This window comes from Camelus bactrianus, chromosome 34 (genome assembly GCF_048773025.1).
Source record: "Camelus bactrianus isolate YW-2024 breed Bactrian camel chromosome 34, ASM4877302v1, whole genome shotgun sequence".
Classification (NCBI taxonomy): Eukaryota; Metazoa; Chordata; class Mammalia; order Artiodactyla; family Camelidae; genus Camelus; species Camelus bactrianus.
Window position 1 is genome coordinate 17,269,942 of NC_133572.1, and position 24,880 is coordinate 17,294,821.

The following is a 24,880-nucleotide window of genomic DNA, read 5'->3' on the forward strand; positions in this document are numbered from 1 at the left end:
TGTCCAAAAGCAGTGTGGAAGGGAATCTTCGGATAGTCATCCAGAGATCTCTAGTTGAAAAGTCATCCTTTTCAATAATTCACACAGGAAAAACTCTTCAAAGTCGTACCTGATCTTCGTATTTCTGCCACTGCAAAATCTGTCACAATGATTGCATAGTCATCCAGATTTAAAATTAAATACTTCTCCTGCAGTTTCTTTCCTCCTCAGCTTTTAATCTCCAAGGTTTCCATTTCTCAGAAGAGTCTTAAATTTGTGTCTTGCAAAGGCTGCTAGCTTGTATAAGTTGGAAGAAGAAAACCACGAAGCCGCCACCTGTCTGGAGGATGTGGTTTATCGAGGGGACATGCTTCTGGAGAAGATACAGAGTGCCCTTGCTGATATCGCACAGTCACAGCTGAAGACAAGAAGTGGTACCCACAGCCAGTCTCTTCCAGACTCGTAGCACCGGTGCATGTGTACCATGTGGCTGAGAAAGAACTGTCAGTGCCATTAAGGATTCGGCATCAGATTGAGATGTAAGCCTTACCAGCAGTTACAGAAACGTTAAGCACTATGACACATGTTATCTTTTTAGCTATTTTTAATAGTCTTCTATTTTCACTCTTGATAAATAAGCTTGTAAAATTGTGAACCAGTTTTAAACTGTCAATATGCCATTATTTTTTAATATCTGAGTGAAGTTACTGTGGCAGATACTGCATTAATGGTCATAATATGATTAAACAGATGTAGTGTAAAATTCTACTGTGACATAATTTCTGTCTTTATTTCTGTTGTATTTCTACAGTCTTTACAAATCAAAAAAGCCCCCACGCTGCAGGAGAAGAGATAGTGGACACTTGAATTCAGGTTGCTATCCTTCTCCCTCTTTAAAGGTGTGTTGGCTAAATTTGGAGCTTGAGCAAGAAATGGTTCTGAAACCACATTGCCTTTTAAGAAAGTGTGGCTGGTTGAGAAATTAGGTCGCTTTTATGGAAGCTTTTCCCTCTTTTTCTAGAACCTTATAACCATTCTAGCTCATCTCCACATTTGTTTCTGATAAGAAATCCTCTTCTCTGTGGAATTCCCGTGCCATTGTGAGAAAAATTTTCTTCATTCTCAACCGTTTTTCCCCATGTCTTCACCTGCTTTCCCCCCCACCCATTTTTCTCCTTAATTTGCACAGTTAAGTATGTTTCCTGAGTCACTGATTCCTTCTCATTCTTTTTATTTATCCAAAGTTTCTGTCTTCTGATCTTGTAAACCTCTCAGCCTTCATTGCTGCATTCAAATCTGACCAGAACATACTTCCATTACATCAGTCACTTCAGTATCATTGTCTCCCCAGCACCTTTGATACTGCTGACATTTGTGTCAGCGTTGTATAAATAAAGTTACCCATCCAACTCTTGGTTCGCCTCGAAATCCACTGATGATCTCCACTAGGAAGCTGGAGTTGAAATGTGTTCCATGTTGTAACTGGTTCTGTCTCCTGAGATGACATTTTTTCCAGAACATCTTGAGCTGCGTTTCCTGCAATGTATTACTCTCCGAAGTTTAAGAAAACATAAGAACAATAGAGATTCTGCCTATTCCCATCATAATCAGGCTCTCCTACAGTTCTTGAAAAATGCTGCTTAGAGGCACACATTATAACTCTCGCAAGACAATTTATAGAATCACTAACTTATAAAATGGTTCAGTGTTACCCATACTAATAGATAATTAAAATGTTAGGCTTATACTCTCTGACATCACTTAAAATTCACTTCATGTTTAAACACTGGAATGAAGTAGAAGATACGGAGCTCACAGAAGAAAGTAATCTTCAAAATACTGAAACCCGTTCAATACAATTAGCCCCCAGAGAGAAATAAGACAAGTTACAGCCTTAAAGCTGGTAGACTGGCTGCTGTTAAAATACTACTCTCACCTTTCTTAGATTTGAAATTGCTTTTTTTCCCCCCAGTTTAAGGTATTCTAGAAAAAGGACATTACACATGCTGAACTATTCATAAAGATTGTATAACATAATTCACAAAGATTGTTTGCAGCAGATTTGCTCAGCCGTCATCTTGTGGACGTGCTGTTGGGTCGGGAGGTCCTCTGCGCTGAAGTGGACGTCAGGGCAGAGGTGGCCTTGCTGCCTAGTACACGGCTTCAGGAGGACTGAAAACAGTGGATGTCTATGTCTCTCATCCGCTGGTTCCTCCCTTCCCTTTTACCCATATTTAAGTTGTTGTAAGGAGAAAAATCTCTTCCCGAAGGATTACAGGTCCTGTTCCCCCGCTGGCATTTTCTGGAGACCCCAGGGAAGGGAGGGATGTACACATTCATGGCTTTGTTGGATACAGGTGCCCAAGTTTTCATGATACGTGGTCCAGTGGAGAGAAAGGGTGCCTTAATTCAACCTGGGGTCCAGGTAAAGTGACCAGTGAGGGAGGGACATAAATTTTGTGGCTAAGACCTTTGAGACCAATCTGATAGGTGTGGTCATGGCTTCCACTGTGAATGCATTACTGGAATAGACACCCTGTACACTTGGAGTTCTCCCAACACAGGTGCCAGAGAGGATGCTCCCATTCAGGGTGTGCTGAATGTAGAGAGGTAGTGTAGTGTGGCATGTGAAGCAGTCCCCAGCCCATCTCCCTGTCCCTTGCTGATGAAGACCTAGCCACTGACAGTGTACTTGAACCCCGTGCTCACTTGTGCTCCTGGAAAACAGTGAAGTTAAGACATCCCTCTACTTTGTTGTATTCCAGGAAATGGCTTACTGCAAAGAACCACCTTCCTCAGTATGACCAAGGTAAGATCTGTAGATGACTCCCTTGATTACCTGTGACAGAGCCTCCAAATTCCCATTCTTTTTTTTTCTTTTTTTAATTGAGGTTTAGTTAACTTATAATGTGTTAGTTTCTGGGGTACAGAATCGTGATTCAGTTATATATATTGCTTTTCATATTCTTTTTCATTATAGGTTATTACAAGATATTGAATGTAGTTCCTGGTGCTATACATTAGGACCTTGTTTATCTATTTATATATGGTAGTTTGTATCTCCTAATCCCAAACTCCTAATTTATCCCCCCTGCCACCTCCTTCCCCTTTGGTAACCATAAGTTTGTTTTTTCTGTCTGTGAGCCTCTTTCTGTTTTGTAAATAAAATCGTTTGTATTATTCTACTTTTTCAAGTTACATATATGAATGATATGATACTTGTCTTTCTCTGTCTGACTTACTTTACTTGGTATGATAATCTCTAATTCTGTCCATGTCATGTTGCTGCAAATGGCATTATTTCATTCTTTTTTATGGCTGAATAGTATTCCATTATATATATATATGTGTGTGTGTGTGTGTGTATACACATATATATGCATGCATACATACACACACATAACATATCTTTATCTAGTCATTGGTTGATGGACATTTAGGTTGCTTCTTTGTTTTGCTTATTGCAAATAGTGCTACTGTGGGCTTTTTAATGAAGACCATTCTGACCAGTGTGAGGTGATACCTCACTGTAGTTTTGATTTGTATTTCTCTGATAATTAGTGATATTGAGCATATTCTCACATGCCTATCTTTGGAGAAATGTCTGTTCAGGTCTTCTGCCCATTTTTGGATTGAGCTGTTTGTTTTTTTGTTACTGAGTTGTATGAGCTGTTTGTATATTCTAGAAATTAAGCCCTCATCAGTCACATCATTTGCAAATATTTTCTCCCGTTCCTTGGGCTGTCTTTTTGTTTCATTTATGGCTTCCATTGCTGTGCAGAAGCTTATAAGTTTGATTAGATTCCATTTGCTTATTTTTGCTTTTATTTCTTTTGCCTTGGAAGACTGAGCTAGGAAAACATTGCCATAATTTATGTCAGAAAATGTTTTGCCTATGTTCTCTTCTAGGAGATTTACGGTATCCTGTCTTATGTTTATAAATCTTTAAGCCATTTTGAGTTTATTTTTGTGTATGGTGTGAGGGAGTCTTCTAACTGCATTGATTTACATGCAGCTTTGCAGCTTTGTTAACACCACTTCTGAAGTGACTGTCTTTTCTTGATTGTATATTCTTGCCTCCTGTGTCAAAAATTAAGTGACCATAGGTATGTGGATGTATTTCTGGGCATTATTCTGTTCCCATTGATTCATATGTCTGGTTTTGTGCCAATACCACACTATTTTGATTACTGTAACTTTGTACTATTGTGTGAAGTCTGGGAGGATTACGTCTCCAGTTTTGTTCTTTTACCTAAATATTGCTTTGGCAGTTCTGAGTCTTTTGTGGTTCCATGTAAATTTTAGTAATATTTATTTTAGTTCTTGAAAAATGTCATGGGTAATTTGATAGGGACCACATTAAATCTGTAGATTGCTTTGGATAGTATGGCCATTTTAACAATATTAATTCTTCTAATCCAAGAGCATGGGATATCTTTCCAGTCTCTGAATCATCTTTGATTTCCCTAATCAGTGTTTTATAGTTCTCTGTGTATAAGTGTTTCACCTCCTTGGTTCAGTTTATTCCTAAGTTTTTTGGGTGTTTTGGCTTTTTTGATGCAGTTTTAAAAGGCAGTTTTTTTTTAAACTTTCCTTTTCTGATGTTTCATTGACAGTATAAAGAAATAAAAGAGATTCCCTTCTGTAAGTTAATCCTGTATCCTGCTACTTTGATGGCTTTCTTTATAGGTCCTAGTAGTTTTTGTGTGGAGCTTTCAGGGTTTTCTATTTTTACTATTGTGTCATCTGCATGTATTGACAATTTTACCTCTTCCTTTCCAGTTTGAATCCCTTTTGTTTCTTTTTCTTACCTGAGTCCTGCGGCTAGGACCTCCAATACTTTGCTGAATGTAAGTGGTAAGGGTGGGCATCATTGTCGTGTTCCAGATTTTAGCAGGAAAGCTTTCAGCTTTTTACCATTGAGCATTGTGTGGGCTGTAGGTTTGTCATAAATGGCTTTTATTATGTTAAGATGCATTCCCTCTGTACCCACTTTGGTAAGAGTTTTTATCATGAATGGATGTTGAATTTTATCAAATGCTTTTTCTGCACCTATTGAGATGATTGTGTGGTTTTTGTCTTTTGTCGATATGGTGTATCACAATGATCTGCGTATGTTTGAACCTTCCTTGTGATGCTGGGATGAATCCAGTTTAATCGTGGTGTATGATCTTTTATTATGTGTTGCTGGATTCAGTTTGCTAATATTTCGTTGAGAATTTTTGCATCTGTATTCATCAAAGGTATTGGCCTGTAATTTTCTTTTTTGGTAGTGTCTTTGTCTGGTTTTGGTATTAGGGTGACAGTGGCCTCGCAGAATGAGTTTGAAAGGATTCCCTCCTCTTCAGTCTTCTGGAAGAGTTTGAGAAGGATCAGTATGAGTTCTATGTATGTTTGGTACAATTCCCCAGTGAAGCCATCTGTCTGGTCCTGGACTTTTGTTTGCAGGGAGGTTTTTTATTGCTGATTCTATTTCACTTCTAGTAATCGGTCTGTTCAGATGATCTGTTTCTTCGTGATTCAGTTTTGGTAGACTGTATGTTTCTAAAAACTTGTCCATTTCTTCTAGGTTGTCCAGCTTGTTTCCATATAGTTGTTCATAGTATTTGCTTATGATGTTTTCTATTTCTGTGGTATTAGTTGTAATTTCTCCATTTTCCTTTCTTATTTGTGCTCTCTTTCTCTTTTCTTGGTGAGCCTGGCCAGAAGTTTGTCAATTCTGTGTACTTTTTCAAAAAAACAACTCTTGGGTTTATTGATTTTTTCTATTTATTTTAAATCTCTATTTTATTTTCTGTCTGATCTGTTATTTCTTTCTTTCTGCTGACTTTAGGTTTTGCTTATTCTTCTTTTTCTAATTCTTTTAGGTGGTAGATTAGTTTATGTATTTGAGATTGTTCATTTTTGAGGAAGGCCTGTATTGCTGTGAACGTCCTCTTAGGACTGCTTTTGTTGCATCCCATACATTTTGTGTGGTTGTGTTTTCAGTGTCATTTATCTCAAGGTATTTTCAAATTTTGTCTTTGATTTTATCGTTGAGTCATTGATTTTTAGTAGCATGTTGTTTAGTCTCCATGCAGTCTTTTTTTTTTTTTTCCTCATTTCTTTTTTCGGTGGTTGATTTCTAGTTTCATACTGTTGTGGTCGGAAAAGATGCTTGAAATAATTTCTGTCCTCTTAAATTTGTTGAGGCTTGTTTTGTGTACTTATGTGATCTATCCTAGAGAATGTTCCATGTGCACTTGAAAAGTTTGTATATTCTGGTTTCTTTTGGATGTAATGTCCTAAAAATATCCAACTAAGTCTAACTGTTCTATTGTGTCATTTAGGATCTCTGTTGCTTTGTTGATTTTCTGTCTGGAAGATCTGTCCATTGATGTTAGTGAGATGTTAAAAGTCTCCTGCTATTATTGTGTTCCCATCAAGTTTCTTCCTTACTTGTGTATTTGTTTTATGTATTTAGGTACTCCTAGATTGGGTGCATGTGTTAACGAGGTAGTATCCTCATCTTGTATTGCCTTACGGGGATTCCTAGTAACTAACTTGGTTTTTCTCTTGCTGCCTTTAGAATCTTTTTTATCTTTAACTTTGTCCATCTTAATTATATGTCTTGCTGTAGGTCTGTTTGGGTTCTTCTTGTTTGGGACTCTCTGTGCTCCCTGTACATGGGTATCTGTTACCTTCTTTAGGTTTGAGAAGTTTCCAGCAATATTTACTTCAGGTACACTTTTCACCCCCTTTTCTCATTCTTCCCCTTCTGGGACACCTATTATGCATAGGTTGACATGCTTTATGTTATCCTGTAGTTCTTTTATATTGTTTTCATTTTTTTCATTTGTCTTTGCGTGTTGTTCTGATTGGGTGGCTTCCTTTATTCTATCTTCAAAATAATTTATTCATTGTTCTACTTTGTTTAGTTTGCTATTTATTGTCTTTATCTCAGTTTTTGTCTTGGCAAATGAGTGTTCTAATTTTACTTGGTTCCTCTTTATAGTTTCTAGTTCCTTGTTACAGTAATCTGCATTTCTATCAATAGCCATTTTTAATTCCTTTAGTATTTTTATTATCTCCTTTTTGAACTCAGGTTCTGGTAGACTGAACAGGTCTGCTTCATTGTTCTTTCAGGGGGTTTCTTTTGTTCTTTTAATTGAGAGTGGTTTCTCTACTTCTTCAATTTACTTATATTTCTTTGACTCTGTATTTAGGAGTAACAGCTATCTGCCATGGTCTTGAAGGGCTGATTTTATGTGAGAGCATCCCTGTGTACATCTAATATTTTTGCTGTGAGAGCTTCTTTTAGTATGGATGCCTGCCATGTCTTTCTTCCATGTGTGATGGCTGTTATCCCTTTGAGGGGGGTTGTGATAGGGTTGTGGTCACCAGAACCAACACTGGATGTGGAGTGGAGCCTCCTCTTTGCTCTGTGGTTGTCACAGCCCTGTCAGGGGCTGAGTCTGCTCCCCAGTTTTGGAGTAGTAGCCCCCAGATCCATTTCTGAGCCTTGGTGTGAGGTGGGCGGGACTGGAGCGCTTCCACGGGCAGAGGAGCCGCTGGGTGTTCCTCTGCAGTTTTCCACCAGGAAGTGCACTCTGTGGTGTCACCTGTCGTGTGGGCTCACAAAGTACACTGTTGTTGGTGCTACCCTCGGCCCCACCTCGGCCGTGGGAATGCAAGCAGTCTGTCCTGGTGTCCTCCATGCGCTGTGCTCACTAAGCCACCTTGAGAAGATGCGTCAAAGTCCGGCACCAGGACCCACTGTAGGTGCGTGAAGTCACACTCCCGGATCAGCCCAGACCCCCGCTTTGCCGCTGCCTTTGCATGCCCTCTGCTAATCCAGACCTGCCCCAGCCACACACCAGTTACTCCTTGGATATCTTGCAAGCGCTGGGCTTCCAAAGGCACTAGTGGTGTAAATCTGCCAAAGCTGTCTGGGACACAGCTCATATTTTAGCCCCGCTTCTTCTTGAGGCAACCCGCCAGCGCTTGTGCACTCCCAGAAGGAGCTGCACCTGCTGCGAGGCAGGGGGTAGAGAGAGGCTGCTACCCAGGGGTCCTGCCCCTCCCTCCTTCTGCCCGAGTTAACAGTGGGGCTTCTATGGAGGAACCACACCCTTCAAATTCTCATTCTTTATTTCGTAACTAATTATTTGAACTGTTTGTCCTCAAAGACCAACCTGGAGAAAATGCCCTGTACCTTGACTTGATGAAACATTAGGCTTCTCCCCCCCAGGCCCCTAAACTTTAATCCACCCTCAGCCTGGTCACCACTGGGGTGTGGAACAGTCTCCACAATGACACCTCCTGAAAATTGGCCACAACAAAAGACATCCCTGATCAACTATCCCATTCTGTCGTCTGCCCACCTCCCTCCCTCACACCCACATCTTTCTAGCCCTGTTTATCCTTTCCTACTGAAAGTCATTTTCCACCTGTTTCTGAAGTGTTCACAGGTCTTACGGTCAGAGCTGTCTCCCAATTACTGTCGTATCCCTGCCCCTGTTGCAGTAGCTCCTCTCTCCCTATCGCAATAAAGGCAAATAAAGTCCTGTACCTAAGTGTGGATTTGTTTTTACTGATCACCACTCTTTTGTAGGCAAAAAACCCCAGGAATCTCATCGCATAGCCACACAGCTAAGTCTGGGGCAAAGAGGGCAGAGATACTTACTGACCTTGAGGTAAGAAGAAATCTATCTCTGATTCAGAACATCTTGTGTACACATTTAGGATAAAATTAATAAGAGCAAATGTTAACAACCTAACACTTAGAGACAACTTGGGGATCAAAAAGGAGATGATAATGGAGATTGGGACATAATGCAGAACTGAATGCAAACGAACTACATATGGAAACTTCAGGCATTCTGCTACGACAGCACTTAGATGCACTGTTACCTTCCTTGCTTATATTAGAAAAAGAGAAGTTGAAAATTAATTCACTAAGCTTCAAACGGAAATAAAGAAGAAGGGAATAATAAAGGTAACAGAAGAAGTTAAGGAGGCAACCATACCATGATAGAATGAGGAAAGTCCAAAATTTAAATTCAAGAAGAGTAACAAAATGGATAATTTAGGCAAGTTTAATGAAGGGGAAAAGAGAGCTGGCGTAAATAAGCGATGTGCAGAATTTAAAAGTCATGTACATTGATCTTAAAATATTGAGAAAATTTGAATAACTTCACGCCAATACATTTGAGAATTTTGGTGAAAAGGATATATTCCTAGAAAAAAAAACTTCAGCCAATAGGTTCAGGAAGATCTACAAATCATGGTCCTTTAACCTTCATAAAGAAATTCAATCAGTAGTCAAAACTGTAACCCACCAATAAAGCACCAAGCCTAGAGAGTTTTACTAAACAATTCAGAGGAAAAAATTCCAGTATTATACAAAATAGATAAATCTCATTCCTCAAATCTGACAGGGACGGTACAAAAATAAAAATTACAGCCCATATCACTCATGAACATGCAAAAATAATAGCAAATTAAAGCCAGAGGGTAATGAAAAAGTGAATACATCACAATAAACTTGTGTTTAATCCCAGGAATGCATGGCAGTTTTATCTTTATAAATTAGTTTGTATTTTATCAGTTCTTAGATGCCTATATTTTTTCTTAACTGTATCTTAAAGGGAAATTACTCAGTGGGAAGCTATTTTTTCTTTCCTTATTGGAGGATAAAATAATAGTATGTTTTAGAATTGATGGAATCTTTGATTTGATTAGAAGTTGTAATTTGTCACATTAATAGATTAAAATAAAAATCATGATCATCTAACTTGATGCAGGAAAAGCATTTGATAAAATTCAACATCATTTATGGAGAAACTCTTGGCAAAGAGAAACAAAAGTTTTATAATGTGAAGAGTAACTTACAAAGTACAGCAAGCTTATTGAAAGGTCAAATGTACTCCCTCTAAGTTTGGGAACAAGACAAAGATGCCTGCTATAGCCAAATGTATTTTTTGCCAGTGGCGTGCCAATTCATTTAAGCATCAAAAAGAAATAAAAATTACACAAAGGAAACAAAATCTTACTATTTAAAGATGAAATAATTACCTGGGGAGAAAATCAAGAAGATTCTATCGATAAATTTTGGAAGGGTCATTGGACATAAAAACAATGTGCATGCACTATGCCAACAAATGGTAGGAAAAGATACTTTGAAAAGAACATTTTCAATAGCATTTTAAAAATGAACTTTTAAGGTTACAATAAAAATGTGATACATTTTGGGAGAAACAGTGAAAATTGAAAAATTGCGAAATTTTAGAATATTTTAAAAAACTGGAATAAGTGGAGAGAAATATCTTTATGGGACAGAAGAGTCAGTATTGTGAATATGAATTTTCCTCAAGGTTTAACACAGCTTTAGTGAAGTTTCTAACGAATTTCTGTGGAAATTGCTAAGTTATTTCTAAGATGTGTATGGAAGTACAAAGTGTCAGTAGATACCGAGATTCTCATGAGAAAAGACAATGACAGCTTGCTTTGATGGGAATTCGAACAGCACATATTAATCAGTGCAGGGATAGTCAAGTAGACTAATGGAAGAGAATGAAGATCTAACAGAACTCAACACAAACACTAAAACTTGATTTGTGACAGAGATGATGTTGCAAATCATTGGGGAAAGAATAGAAATGGTGCTGGAATACTGGTTATCTGTATGCTGTTTATTAAAGCCAGTGCTTACGGGGTTTCTTCTTCGAGTGATGAAAATGTTCTGGAATTAGTGGTAATTGTTGTACAACTCTGTGCATATACTGAAAAACACTGAATTATATAATTTAATAGGGTGACTTTTTAAAAATGGAGGTACTGGGGATTGAACCCAGGACCTCACTCATGCTAAGCACGTGCTCTACCACTGAGCTATACTCACCCCCCTAAAAGGGCAACCTTTATGGAATGCTATTTGTATCTCAGTAAAGCTTTTATTAACAAAAAGAAGGAAAAAACCATGCCAGGTGAAGGGCAAATATCTGATTCTTTTAGGAGACATTCTTGGGAAAATATCTGTATAACTTCAGAATAAGAAAGGCTTTTTTAAAGTAGATATAAAAAGCTATAGCTATAAAGGAAAATAATATAAAAATTACAATAATATGCATCAGGCACTGCTTCAAACTTTTAACATATATTTACTAATTTAGAAAAGTTAATAAATTTAACTACATTAAAATTTAGAGCTTCTGTTCATGAAAGTTCTCCAAAAAGTATGAAAGTGCGTGCTCAACCTGGGAGCGGGTATGTGCAACACTTGTAACTGAACAAACGGTTAGTATCTAGAATATGTGAAAATAAACCAATAAGAAAAAGACAAAGAACCCATTGGAAAAATCACAAAATAGTCATTTCACAGCAGAGGAATGGCCAGTAAATGTGTAAAAATGCTCAACTTCGTCGGTCATCTGAGAAATTTGAATCCAATTTTCTGGGTTTTTAGAAAGGTTCACTTTCCCAGGCAGGAGGACAAACATTTTTTAAATTAATAATTGGCTAGCTTGATTTATGAATTTCATTCATTTGGATATATGGTCCATTGGCTTCCATGGATTCTTGGCCAGGGTTGCATATGTTCAGGACAAACTCATAAATGTCTGTTTATATGACTTAAAAGCAAGGAGATTCCAAAGACAAAATTCAGGGCAGTGATTACCTCTCTGGTGGAAAGAAGCAGTTGTCAGGAGTGAAGAGGGCCTTTTAAGGTCATGTGATGATGTTCTGTCTCTTCAACTGGGGGACATGTATTTAATAAAACTCAGTATTTAATGTGAACTATATTTAGGGGTCATGGTCAATAATAAGGTCTAAGGCAGCACATTTCTAAGCTGCGTAATACATTGTTTCACTCCTGTTTGAATTCGGCAGAACTGCTTGCCCCTGCCTATTGAGGGTTGCAAATTTGCCTTTCTTCTGGTTGCCTGAGAAAGGCCTCAGATGGTGGGAAAGCCCCATTCGGGCACTGATGCTGCGAATTGGAGCTTCTGAGACCAAACACGTAGCAATCTGTCACCACAAGAGGGCAGTTTGACCCTGAACTTTGGTTCTATTCAGGAAGTGGTCAGGCAAGATGTTTTGTGACCTTGAGCGGTCCCTGGGGACTAACTAGCTTGGTAGTGGTCGTCACAAGGTAGAGGAGTCCCCTGGAATCCACTCAAAGTGCGGGTTACGATTCTGATTTGACCTGGTGATCTGCAGCCAGTAACTTGAATCTGATGGCCAAACCTCTACTTTTCATCTGAAAACAAAAGGACAGGGACACAACTTCATGGCTCTTCATAGAAGGGTTGTTAAGCGCTCACAAAGCGAGTTATGTGAGCACTTCCTCTGGATGGCAGGTGATCTTATATGTCCAAGTTTATGCATGTGAGTGTGTTACGCAGCTCCACGTCAGAAATCTGCTGCTCCCTGGCTGAAGAGCAGCCCTATGTGAAGGGGCAGTGTAAAAAGTGATGAATAGCATACGCTCCTGTGCCTCCCTGCTTAAGCACTGCCACTTACTGGTTGTATGACCTTGGCAGGTTACTTCTGTCTCAGCACAGCTGAAAAATAGGGGCAATATTGCCAGTGACCGCATGGGGTTGTTATGGAGGGTAAATGAGTATACATGTGCAGGAGTCCAGCACCCACTCTGGGACATGATTTTATAGGAGCTACGCTAGTGGATTGAGTAGGGATGTGATGGTGACCACAGTGCCTGCGTCCTTCTGGCCTTTAAGGGTGACTTTAATCTCTGCCATAGTTCTAGGCAGAATTTTTTTTTTAATTTACAATATTTATAATAATTTTTTATAAAATTGTTCTCATGTTTACAGTACTTACAAATATTTATGATATTTGGTTTTTGTTTACAATATTGCCAGTGCACTGTTGTTTTTTATTTACTATTTTGACCAAGGCAGGGTGGGAGGGACAGTTTCAGAGCTTCCACTTGGCTTCTTCCACTTGCATAGCGCTCTTGTGGCGATGATGCTAACTGCAGGGTTTAGCAGCTGGGGAGAGGGTCACTGGATAAATTGTGGAACCAGTGAACCTATTACGTGTGTGGGATCTTTGCCAGGACACCATTTATTATTTCCCAACAAGAGAGCCATGATAATGCTTTGGATTCTCAGGTATTAATGTCAAATCAGACCCTACAGCCAACACTCCTCAAAACGCCATGGTATTTCTCTTTCCCGTGTACACGGCTACCTGAACAAATAGCCGTGGGCCCCTGTGGGGTAGGTCAGGAGAATTATTGTCATAGACACTTGCTCCAGTGTTGTCGGGGAGCCTCATGAGATCGGTGGGTTCTGAATCTGAAAGGGGACTCAGGATTGGAAATAGGGAAGAGATCATGACTTTTTACTGGGGCAGCTCCCCTCTGGAGTTTAATCATTCACCCTTGGTTTCGTCTGATTCTGTTGATTCCCTCTCCTGCCCTTAAGGACTCATTTTCTCTTCATCGCCATAGTTCCCCGAGAGTCAGGGTCCCCACTGCTGCTCATGACCATAGTTGCTCCCACCTTGCTTCTGATGAGCATTGCCACCTGGCCCCTGTTTTGGGGGGATCCTGTCGTTTCTGCTGCTATCAGGTATCCCAGCTGGGTGCCAGCATCTCCCACCATCTGCCGTAGGCAGCGGTGTGCTAGGGCTGGCTGGCTCTTTTCAGCTCTTACAGGAGCCAATTGTGACGTTTAAGGAATTTTATTAGCCAGTTGTTAAACACAAGATTTTAAATGTTATCTGACAAGCGAATGACCGAATATGGATAAACTCTCCCTTCTATGACTTTATTTTTTGTCTCGATTCTGTACTCATGTCATGTCCCAGTCTTGTACGTATTTCCCCAGCTCCTCCAGTCCACGTTAGCTAGGTCCTGCAGCTCCTTGTCCTTCTTTGCAGGCCCAGCACCTCCTCAGTTGGGTTAGATCGTGAGTGAACCTAGTTTACTATCTGGTAGCCAGGATAAGAGGTGAGGGTGTATCCTGGGCAGAGGTGTGTGGGGATGGCATTTGTCTTGCAAAGCAGAGGGTTCCACATCATGTTCAAGGAGGTAAGTAGAGCTAGCCTTGAGTAGGGAGGAGTGGGCCACTTGTTCAGGCCCAGAGGAATCTGGGGATTCAAGATTTTTGCATGCTTTAACCAAGAAGCCCCCATTCTATGCCTGAGGGTCACAATCCTTCCCAATCAATGCGCTGATGGTGGTGAAGCTGACTTGCCTGGGTTGAGAATCAAATGTTTCTGGCGCTTCACTTCTCTTATAATTAAAGGCTGAATATGGTCCTCAGCTTTTTCTGCCTTCAAGCTACCTACAAGAGCTGAGTGTCTGCTGTCAAGGACGTTTTCCAGCTCCCATGCTTTGCCTAAAATTGCTGATAAAACACCTTTAGCCTCTTATTACCCTCCACCTCCTCCATGCATTGATTGTAGCACCTGACACCCACTCTCATATTCCAGTTCTTTGTTGCTACAGATTTCTCTGGGTGCAATGGATGACAATATGCTGCATGTGGGGGGGGGGGGAGCAGTGTACAACTGGATAAGTTTGACATACACTCATGAAACCATTATCAAAGCCAAGGTAACAAACGTTTCTAACAACTCCTAATGGTTCCTCCTACCCCTTTTTAATTTATCCCTCCTTTCACTCTCATCCCCAGGGAAATTCTGATCTGCTTTTTGTCACTATAGATCTGTTTGTATTTTCTAGACTTTTGCATAAATGGAATCATACAGTGGGTATTATTTTTTGGTCTGGCATCTTTAAGTATAATGATTTTGAGATTTACATATGTTGAGTTTTTCAGTTACTCATTCCTTTTTTATTGCTGAGTAGTATTCCGTTTAATGGATGTACCAAAAAGTTTACTTTTTTACCTGTTGATGTATAGTTGGGCTGTTTCTAGGTTTGGGTTATTGTGAATACAGCTGCTACTGGATATAAGTCTTTGTGTGAACATGTTATAATTTTTCTTGAATAAATATGTAGGAGTGGAATGGCTGGGTGTTTATTAAGTATATATTTAACTTTTTAAGAAGCTGCCAAACTCTTCCAAAATTAACCATTTTACTTTTTCATCGGCAGTGGATGAGAGTTCTGATTGTCCCACACCTTCATCAACACTTAGAACGGTCTTTTAACTTTAGCCACTCCAGTAGGTGTGTAACTCCACAAAGTTTTCCTCACGTCTCTTTGAAATTCCTTTCGCTATCCCCTCCCTGCTCCTGCTTCCTGACCCTATGCAACCACTAACCTGCTTTCTGTCACTGTAGATTAGTTTGTATTTTCTAGACTTTTATATAAATGGAATCATACAGTATGTACTTTGTATGGTTTCTTTCACTCAGCATAATTATTTTTAGAGTCATCCATACTGCAGTATGTATAAATAACTCATTCCATTTTACTGCTGAGTCTTATTCCAGTGTCTGGATATACCACAGTTTATCAGTTCACCTGTTGATGGACATTTAGATCGTTTCCAGTTTTTGTCCAACACAAATAAATTTGCTTATAAACATTTAGATATAAGTGCTTCTATGGACATATGCTTTCATTTCTCTTGGGTAAATGCCTACGAGCAGAATGGCTGGATAATATGATTGGTGTATATTTAACATTTTTTAAGAATCTGCAGAACTGTTTTCAAAGTGGTTGTAATGAAATAAAAATGAGAAACAAAATAAAACAAACACACACAAAAAACCACATTTACTCTGTCATTTCAAGTGAAAGAGAGCATTTAACAGTAAGTGAGAATATGTATCTGCAGTTTGAAAGGAACTCCTCTAATGTAAAAGGCATTTTGAAGTCAGTGCCTGGCTTCAAAGTTTCAAAGAACAGGCTCACTCTCTTAGGGGCTAATGTAGCTGGCAATTTTATGTTGAAGCCAATGCTCATTTACCATTCTGAAAATCCTTGGGCCCTTGAGAATTATGCTAAATCTATTCTGCCTATGCCTTCTATTTTTGTTTTCCTTTTTTGGGAGGAGGGTTGTTTTTGGGGGGTGGGGTGGGTAATCAGGTTTATTTCTTAATTTATTTGTTAGTGGAAGCACTGGGGCTTGAACCCAGGACCTCGTGCATGCTAAGCACGTGCTCTACCACTGAGCTATACCACCTACCCCTGCTTATGGCCTCTAAATGGAACAGCAAAGCCTGGATGACAGCACATCTGTTTACAACATAGTTTACTGAGTATTTTAGGCCCAGTGTTGAGATCTACCGCTCAGGAAAGAGAAAGGTTCCCTTTAAAATATTACTGCCCTTTGACAGTGCACATGGTCACCCAAGAGCTCTGATGGAGATGTTCAATGAGATTCATGTTGTTTTCATGCCTGCTAATGCAACATCCATTCTGCAGCCCATGGACCAAGGGGTAATTTTGCCTTTCAAGTCTTATTATTTAAGAAACAGATTTTGTAAGGCAATAGCTGCTATCTGGGCAAAGTAAACCGAAGTCTTCTGGGAAGGATCCACAATTCTAAATGCCATCAAGAACACTTGTGATTCATGGGAAGAACTCAAAATATCAACATTCACAGGAGGTTGGAAGAAGTTGAACTCAACCTCCTGGATGACTTTGAGGAGTTCAAGACTTCAGTGGAGGAAGTAACTGCAGATGGGGTGGAAACAGCAAGAGAACTCGAAATTAGAAGTGGAGCCTACAGATGGGGCTAATGGCTGCAATCTCATGATAAACTTTGGATGGATGAGGAGTTGCTTCTTACAGATGAGCAAAGAAGGTGGTTACTTGAGATGAAACCTATTCCTGTGGAAGATTATGCAACTGACCACAAAGGATTTAGAATATTACATAAACTTAGCTGATAAAGCAGCAGCAGGGTAGGAGAGGACGGACTCCAATTTTGAAAGAAGTTCTACCGCGAATAAAATGCTATCAAACAGCATTGCATGCTACAGAGAAATGTTTGTGAAAAGAAACTTCATTGTTGTCTTATTTTAAGAAATTGCCACGGCTGCCCCACCCTTCAGCAACTACCACCCTGATCAGTCTGCAGCCGTTAACACTGAGGCAAGAGCCTCCACCAGCAAAAAGATTATGACTCATTGAAGGCTCAGATGATGGTTAGCTTTTTTTTTTTTTTTAGCAATAAAGGAATTTTAAACTAAGGTGTGTACATCTTTTAGACAAAATGCTACTGCAGTATAGTGTAAATATAACTTTTATATGCAGTAGGAAACAAAAAATCCATGTGAGTTGCTTTATTGGGAGATTCCTTTTATTGTGGTGGAACAGAACCCTCAAAATCTCTGAGGTCTGCCTGAATGTTGAGAATTTCTTGTTTTATTTGATATAATCCAACCGAAAGTTCTTTGAAGTCCTTGATAATTTTTAAGACTATAAAGAGGTCTTGAGACTAAAAACTTTGAGAACTGTTACCTCAAAATAAAGATAAGACAGTACAGTCTAGGCAAGATTGCTTAAGGGTCTAGGTAAAAGGAGAAGATGCTGACATCAAACAGTGTTGGGACAGATGTAACAGTTGGTGGGTACGTGTTTTCACTCTTTCCCCTTTGGTTGAAGTCTGTCACAGCCTGGTATTTTGTCTTAGTGGTTTTGTTCCCGTGAGAAGAACCCTGACGTGATGAACGCTCGTAAGTCACATAACCCTGCTGAGAGTGAGAGGGGGGCACTTCCTTGTCAGTTATCCAGACTATTTACACGGATCTTACTTATTTTTCAGACCTGGGATCGGCTCAGATTGGATGATCCTTCTTCAATTACAATTTCCTTATGCCCAAGCTAAAAATTTAAGAAAAATCCCTAGACACCAGGGTCCTATCTATGAACTTGAAGTTACTATTCTCAACCTACAGGGAAGAAATTACTTATTGAAAACAAGTGCTTTTCAAAGAAAGAAATCCAATAAGAGATTGAACGTGCACTTTAATTTTAGAAGAGTTAAGCTCCTTTCTGACGTAGCCTGCTCTCTCAGACAGTGGCTTATTCTAAATGCTTCAGCAAATAACGCAAAACAGCACAGTAAATCCCTGCCCTACCTAACAGCGCTGCTGGAAGAGATTTCTCTCTAACCCCGGCTGAGGCTCTTTTTATTTATTAGGGGGATTAAACTTAATTCCCTTCATTTGTACTTATTCTTTCTAACAATGGTTGATACGTAGGAATTCAGAGAGGCTTTTTCAGATTTGAGATGCAAGTTCAATGTCAGCCTTTTTTTTTTTTTTTTTTTTGATTTGGCTAAATCAAAACAATGGATTAGTTGCCCATGCAGAATCAGGACTTCCATGGTGACTCAGGGTTGAATTTTACTCCCATGATTTTGCTGAAAATTCGATGCTATTAAGAATACCAGAAGCACTGGCTTCAGGCTTAGTAGATATAAGTTGAGCTTAGGCAAGACAGACTCTCACTGGGCAGTGCCCTGATTATGGCTGCAAGAACTTCTTGGTTGAAAGGTTATTGACACACCACCTTTGAACAACTCTTTACTGTTTAGAAGACATAAAACAGAATGGTTTAGAGCATAAGAGTCTGGGTTTAAACCCTGGCCAAACCACTTACAAATTGTATGATCTTGGTTAAGCCACATGACCATGCTGGGTGTCAGATACTGTATCTATAAAATAAGAATTATAATGACCCCCCTCCTAGGATTACAGAGTTGAGATGAATAGTAAATGTCAGGTATTTAGTCTGATCTGAAGTGACCCATAAACATTATTTATAATTGATTTTCTTTTATTTCTTAAACCTCACACATCCTTGTGGTTATTGTGGGGTAAATATCCCTATTCCTAAAGGTAAACTGAGGTTCAGGGGTTAATTGTCCATCAACCCAGAGCCAGCCTGGGACAGGCCCTCTGATCCCAAAGTCGGGGCACTTCTCAGTACTTTATCCTAACTCTTGTAGGTATAGGGCTCAGAATCATAAAAGCTTGATCTCTTACATAGTTTTAGACCTCATTTAATAAACTCAGAGGATTTGCAGAAACCAGATAAGTATATAAACTTGAAATTGGAGCCTTTGTGAAACAAAGCATACATTATCTAATGATTGGGTTTATTCAATTTTTTGTTGCCTCTATAGTGTTTTATTACTTTCACATGACATTAAAATCTGTCTTTCTTCCATAATGTGTATGGACCCTGACTTTACACTTAGCAACACTGGCTTACACTTGATGTGCTGGTTTCTCAAAATTCTAGAGAACAGGGACCATCTTAACCTCGTAGGGATCTAGCACAGTGGCCTGAACAATTAACTGAGTGTACTAGGGGAAAAACCGATTTAAAAAAAATGGTTTTTTGCCTTAATGGAGGCACTGGGAATTGAACCCAGGACCTTGTGCATACCAGGCATGTGTTCTACCACTGAGTTATACCCCCCACCCCCTTGAGGGTACAAGGGGAGATCATTTACTTACTCCTTCATTATACAAATGTTTACTGCACCCCAACTGTGTGCAGGCACTGCCCTGGGATATAGCAATGAGTAAGCCAGACCAGGTCTTTACTCTTAAAGAGATCACATTATGGAAGGAGGAGATAAACAATCAACAAATAAACAAGTACATCAAAACAGTAATTTCAGCTGGTGTAAGTAGATGCTAAGAAGACAATAAAACAGGGTGATGGGATACAGACTGATGGGGAGAGACGGTGGGGGGTGGAGGGGAAGTCTCAATACAGTTGTCCGGGAAAATCTATCTGTGGGGGCGGCAATTTGAGCTGAGACTTTGATCATTAAAGGGAAACAGCATAGAGCCAGGGCTCAGGCAGTGGGAACAAGCTTGCGTGTTATAAGAATAAAAAGGAAGACTCATTATGAATAATGAAACTCAAAATCCCTATGAGGTCTTTTCTGTCCATATAAGGAAAATACAGGCTTTGGATCACCCGTTGCTTTAATCACCTTTATTTACCTTCTAGAAAAAAGGAGTGGCCGAAGTACACCTTTCCTTTGAAGGGCAAAACTGGCTTCGGCTTGTTGGCTCTTACTGCACTGCTGAAAGTCACTGTGTGTAGTCTTTCTGCAGCAGATATTTGAGAACCAAAACTTTTCCACTTAAGAGATTGGTTCATCTGTGAAATGTCCGTTTCTCTTAGTAAACTTCACCAAGGACATGGAATTCCATATCCCTATTTATTAACCTGATCTTTCAGCACACCTGCTTGTCCGTGCTCAAGAAAATATAAAGTCTTACTCTAGTCACACTTCTAATTTCTTGTCATTTTTCCTTATTTAATATGTTATTCACAACTTCCCTCTTTTCCTTCTTAGTTTCTTACACACACATACAAACACACACACTCAGACAATACCACACTCATACCCCTTGAGGCTATTTTCCCAAACATTTATATGAAGTGCCCAGAACAGATGAGTTTGTAGAGACAGAAAATAGTGGTTGCCTAGGACTGGGGGACGTGGGAGATGGGATGGTGATGGCTAAGGGGTACAGGGTTTCTTTTTGAGGTCATGAAAATGTCGTAAAGTTGATTGCGGTAGGTAGGGGCACATCTTTTTGAATATACTAACAGCCATGGGATTGTATACCTTAAATGGGTGAATTGCATGGTATGTGAATTATATCTCAATGAAGCTGTTTAAAAAGCTAATAGAGGAGACAAATGGACCTATAATAGTGTGATACAAAACAAGGCAAGAAAGGAGAAATAAAGGAATGAAAACAGATGGACAAATTAAAAAACAAGAATAGTACACTTGTATCCAGGCATTTCAATAATTACATTAAATTGGACTAAAGACTCTCTTTAAAAATATATATATATGGAAATACAAAGGGCCACGAATAAAGAAGGCAGTCGTGGAGGGGAAAAAAACTAGAGGTTTTACACTATCATATGTCAAGGATAACATTAAACATACAATAACTAAGACTTTAATATTGGTGCAGGAATAGACGAATGGGGGGAGGGTGTAGCTCAGTGGTACAGCGTGTGCTTAGCATGCACGTGGTCCTGGGTTCGATCTTCAGTACCTCCACTAAAAATAAATAAGTAAATAAATAAACCTAATTACCTCCCCCTTCAAAAAAAAAAAAAAAAAAAAGACAAATAGAATTCTGAGTCTAGAACAGACCTAGGTATGTGTAGTCACCTGATTTACAGTCAAGAGGCCACTGCACCTCAGCAGGGGAAAGGATGGTCATTTCAATAAGTGATGCCAGATCCATTGGATATCCATGTGGACAAAAATTAAACTTCACCTCTCCCTAAAAAATTAATCTGAGATGACCTGAATGTATCACAAATAAAGCTTCTCAAGAAAATACATGAAAATCACCCCATAACCTTGGTGCAGACAAAAATATCTTAAACAAGACAGAAAATACACTGCTTGTGATAGAGAAGATTGATAGACTATACTGCATTAAAATTAATAACTTCTAGGTGGAGGGATAAATTGGGAGTTTGGGATTTGCAGGTACTAACTACCATATATAAAATCGATAAAACGTTTCTCCTGTATAGCACAGGGAACTATGTTCAATATCTTGTAGTAACCTATAATGAAAAAGAATAGGAAAACAAATGTATGTATGTATATGTATGACTGAAACATTATGCTGTACATAAGAAATTGACTCAACATTGTAAACTGACTATACTTCAATAAAAAAGAAATGTAAAATTAAGTAATTAATTAAAATAAGAAAATCACACACACACGAAATAGATAAATAACAATATCCTCCTGTATAGCACAGGGAACTATATTCGATATCTTGTAATAGCCTATAGTGAAAAAGAATATGCAATGGAATTTATAGATATATAAGACGTACTCACTATGCTGTATGCCAGAAATTAACACCATATTGTAAACCAACTATACATCAATTTAAAAAATTAAAAAATTAAAAATAAAGTACTTCCCACATAAAAGAGAACTTTATTTATCAAAAGATAAAATCAATTGAATGGAAATGTAAGCAATAGACTGGGAGGAGATATTTTCAATACATATATCTGGCAAAAGACCTACCAGAATATATAAAAGCTCCTACAGCTTAAAGATTTAAAAAAACCCAACAACTGAATATTTTTAAGTGAGCACGAATTTATACCTCACACAGAGAAGGTATCCGTATAGCCAGTAAGTGCAAATGGCGCTCATCATGCTTAGGTATCAAGAAAGCAAATGTATGGTGCGATGAAATCCCACCACACCTGCACCAGAATGTCGGCATCAAGGTTTGGTGAGGATGTGGAGCAAATGGAACTCTCATACATTGCTCATGGGGATTCAGACTTGTACAACCACTTTGAAAAACTCTTTGGCAATATTTGCTAAAGCCAAACATATGAATACACCCTGGAACCCAGCAATTCTACTTTTGAGTATGTACCTAACAGACCTAGAGTGCTTATATCCATCAAAAGACGTGTGTAAGAATGTCCATAGTGCATTATTTGTGATGGCCCCAACCAGGTAAAAACTCAAATGTCCATCATGAGTTGAATGGATAAATAACCTGCGAATGAGTGATAGAGTGATGTAATAATAATAATAGTAATACAGCGATAAAAGTGAACAAGCTGCTACTACATTCAACAACATGAATGAATCTGACATACAAAATATTGAGAGAAGCCAGACGTGAAAGAATACATACAACAGGATTCCATTACGTGAAGTTCAAAACAAGCACAACCGTGGTACAGTTCAGAAAAGTCACTATCTTTAATGGAATATTGACAGAGTGGCATGAGGAAGCTTTATGGGATGCTGGAAATGTTCTATATTGTTATTTGATACATGTACAGTATATAAATATATTTATATTACATATAAAAATTAAGCTGTACACTTGATGTGTGCACTTTTTACTGCATATATCTCAAAAATAAATTGACAACTGTCTCTAGGTCAGTACACAGAACGATGGTGAACAAAATAAATCTGATATTTGATCTTATAGGTATCAATAAGGATTCTTAGGTGAAATGTGAATGGGATATGGAATTTAAGTAATACTTTGGTCAAAAATATGTAATAAAACAGAAGGAATAATAGTATTGTATTTATTACTATTTATAGAAAAAAGCAACAACTAGGAAACAGAATAAAAGTAGAGAATTTGGGCTGTTTGCCTTCCCTAAACTATGCCATGCACAAAACAACAGTCATAAAAGATGTTATGTTTTCTGGGGGGAAAATACGGTGTTAGTATTTTTTCAGTGTGTAGTCAGAACAATAGAAACAGCTCAGGTATTTCCAACCTTTAGCCACTAATGCAGAGAACTGTTTGCAGAAGTGTTTAAGGGCTGAAGGGGTAAAGGGATGAAAGGATGTTCCCCAGATACCAGGAGTTCCAGGAAGCTGCCGGAAGGGCACGGGGTGCTTGCCGCCCAGGTCCCAGGAGCGCTGCGCTGCCGAGGCTTCTAGAGCTTGGGACCGCCACAGCTGCTACTTCACCGGAAGCCAGGGGTCCCAGTCCTCACTGGGACTTCAGGCTTCTGGAAGCTACAGTCCTGTGCTTGCCGATCGACTTGCCGCCGCTGCTGCTGGAGCGGCTAATTGTCCTCTGCCACCACTGCTGCCCCAGCCACAGCACAGGGAGGAAAATAGGGCTCCTCTCCTCCTCCTGCTTTCTGACCTCTTGCCAGGACCTCCTGTGCCAGACCCAGCTGGTGAGAGAGTCTGGGAGATGTCGTTTTCAGGCTTCCAGCCTCCAAGATGCAAAAATTAAGACAGTGCAGAGTCGAAGGCCAATAGTCAAATAACTAGAAAAATACTCCAATAAGAATAGTCAAAGCTGAGTTAAAATTAAATCCATATCTTTACTTCAAGATTTCCCCAAACCTTTACTATGCTACTGGGCTTCGAAAATTTTCAAAAGAGAGATATCATTTGCAGTGCTTCTCAATTTTACATGACAGATTTCCCCCCAGAGAACACGTTTTTAACATGTCATAGGACCCCAGATTAGGATGAAAACAGGGACAAACAGACATGCTATTGTTGTTGGATTATAATGAGGACGTAGGAAGGTAGATTTTATAAAACATGCTTTCCTCATATAAATTATAAAAAACTACAGAGGGACAAGTTAGAGTGGTAATGTAAGAATTCAAACACACCAACGTCCTGAAAACTAGTTATGTTAAAGGAATGACACTGACAAAATCTTACATTTCTTGGAGATTTTTCTAATGGTCACTTACTGTTTTGGTAGCCCAGTATGCGAACATCTCTTTTTTGGGGGGAAGAATCACAAAGGGAGAAATAAGGAATGAAGAGCTCTGACTGACATCATGGAAATTGAAGAGGAATGATCATCTTTCTGGTTAATTCGTAGTTAATTCTAGTAACATCAGCACAGTCACTTTATCCAGAGACAGCATGAGTTCAGAGGCATAAGAGTAAGTGTGCAGAGGGAGCAGATGCCAGTGGCACAGCTGTGACTCTCCAGCAGGGACAGTGCCAGTAGGGCACACCTCACAGATGGCTCTTTTGGCAGGACCTTGGCTGTGCTTTGTCCATCTATGTTTCTGCCCGAGTCTGTTTATTCAGCCCTCTTGCCTATTGTGCAACTTTCAACCCCTCCAAAAATTATTTTTCCCCTTAACTGAACTAGGTGTATTTTCTTTGTTTACAACCAAGAACTCTAACCAAAACATTCTTAGAAAGTAGAGAAAGCCAAAGGGAGACCCAATATTCTAATTTTTTTCCTAACCGATAGGTCAAGAAGACCAATTATATGGGAAAAAACTACTATGAAATAATTGCATCCTAACAGAATGGATTGGTTTAGAAAACTACGTTTGGAAAGATTCAGAGAAATACCATATGTAATGGGGGAAAAAAGGAGAAAGTTCTAAAATAATATCTGACTGCACAAATGTGGAAAATTCCAAAGGGAAACCAGTAGGAGTGATGTCTAAACACACCAGGATGGC

General features: G+C 39.1%; 1 protein-coding gene across 11 annotated transcripts in view; it reads left to right on the forward strand.

The window, feature by feature from the left end:
• MED21 (mediator complex subunit 21) overlaps nt 1-24,880 on the forward strand; it is a 77,279-nt gene that overhangs the window by 4,503 nt on the left and 47,896 nt on the right. The window contains exons 4-7 of one of the 11 annotated variants that reach the window (XR_012503937.1): nt 269-518; nt 791-878; nt 2,745-2,788; nt 8,573-8,654. Coding sequence is in view for 1 of the 11 variants with exons in the window: in XM_010946549.3 (XP_010944851.1) it covers nt 269-445 (177 nt within the window). In the remaining 10 variants the exon portion in view is untranslated. Of the gene's footprint in view, nt 1-268; nt 746-790; nt 879-2,744; nt 3,165-8,572; nt 8,655-17,675; nt 21,500-24,880 lie in introns of those variants that run through there. The other 10 variants (XR_012503942.1, XR_012503938.1, XR_012503943.1 and 7 more) reach the window with 10 other exon arrangements.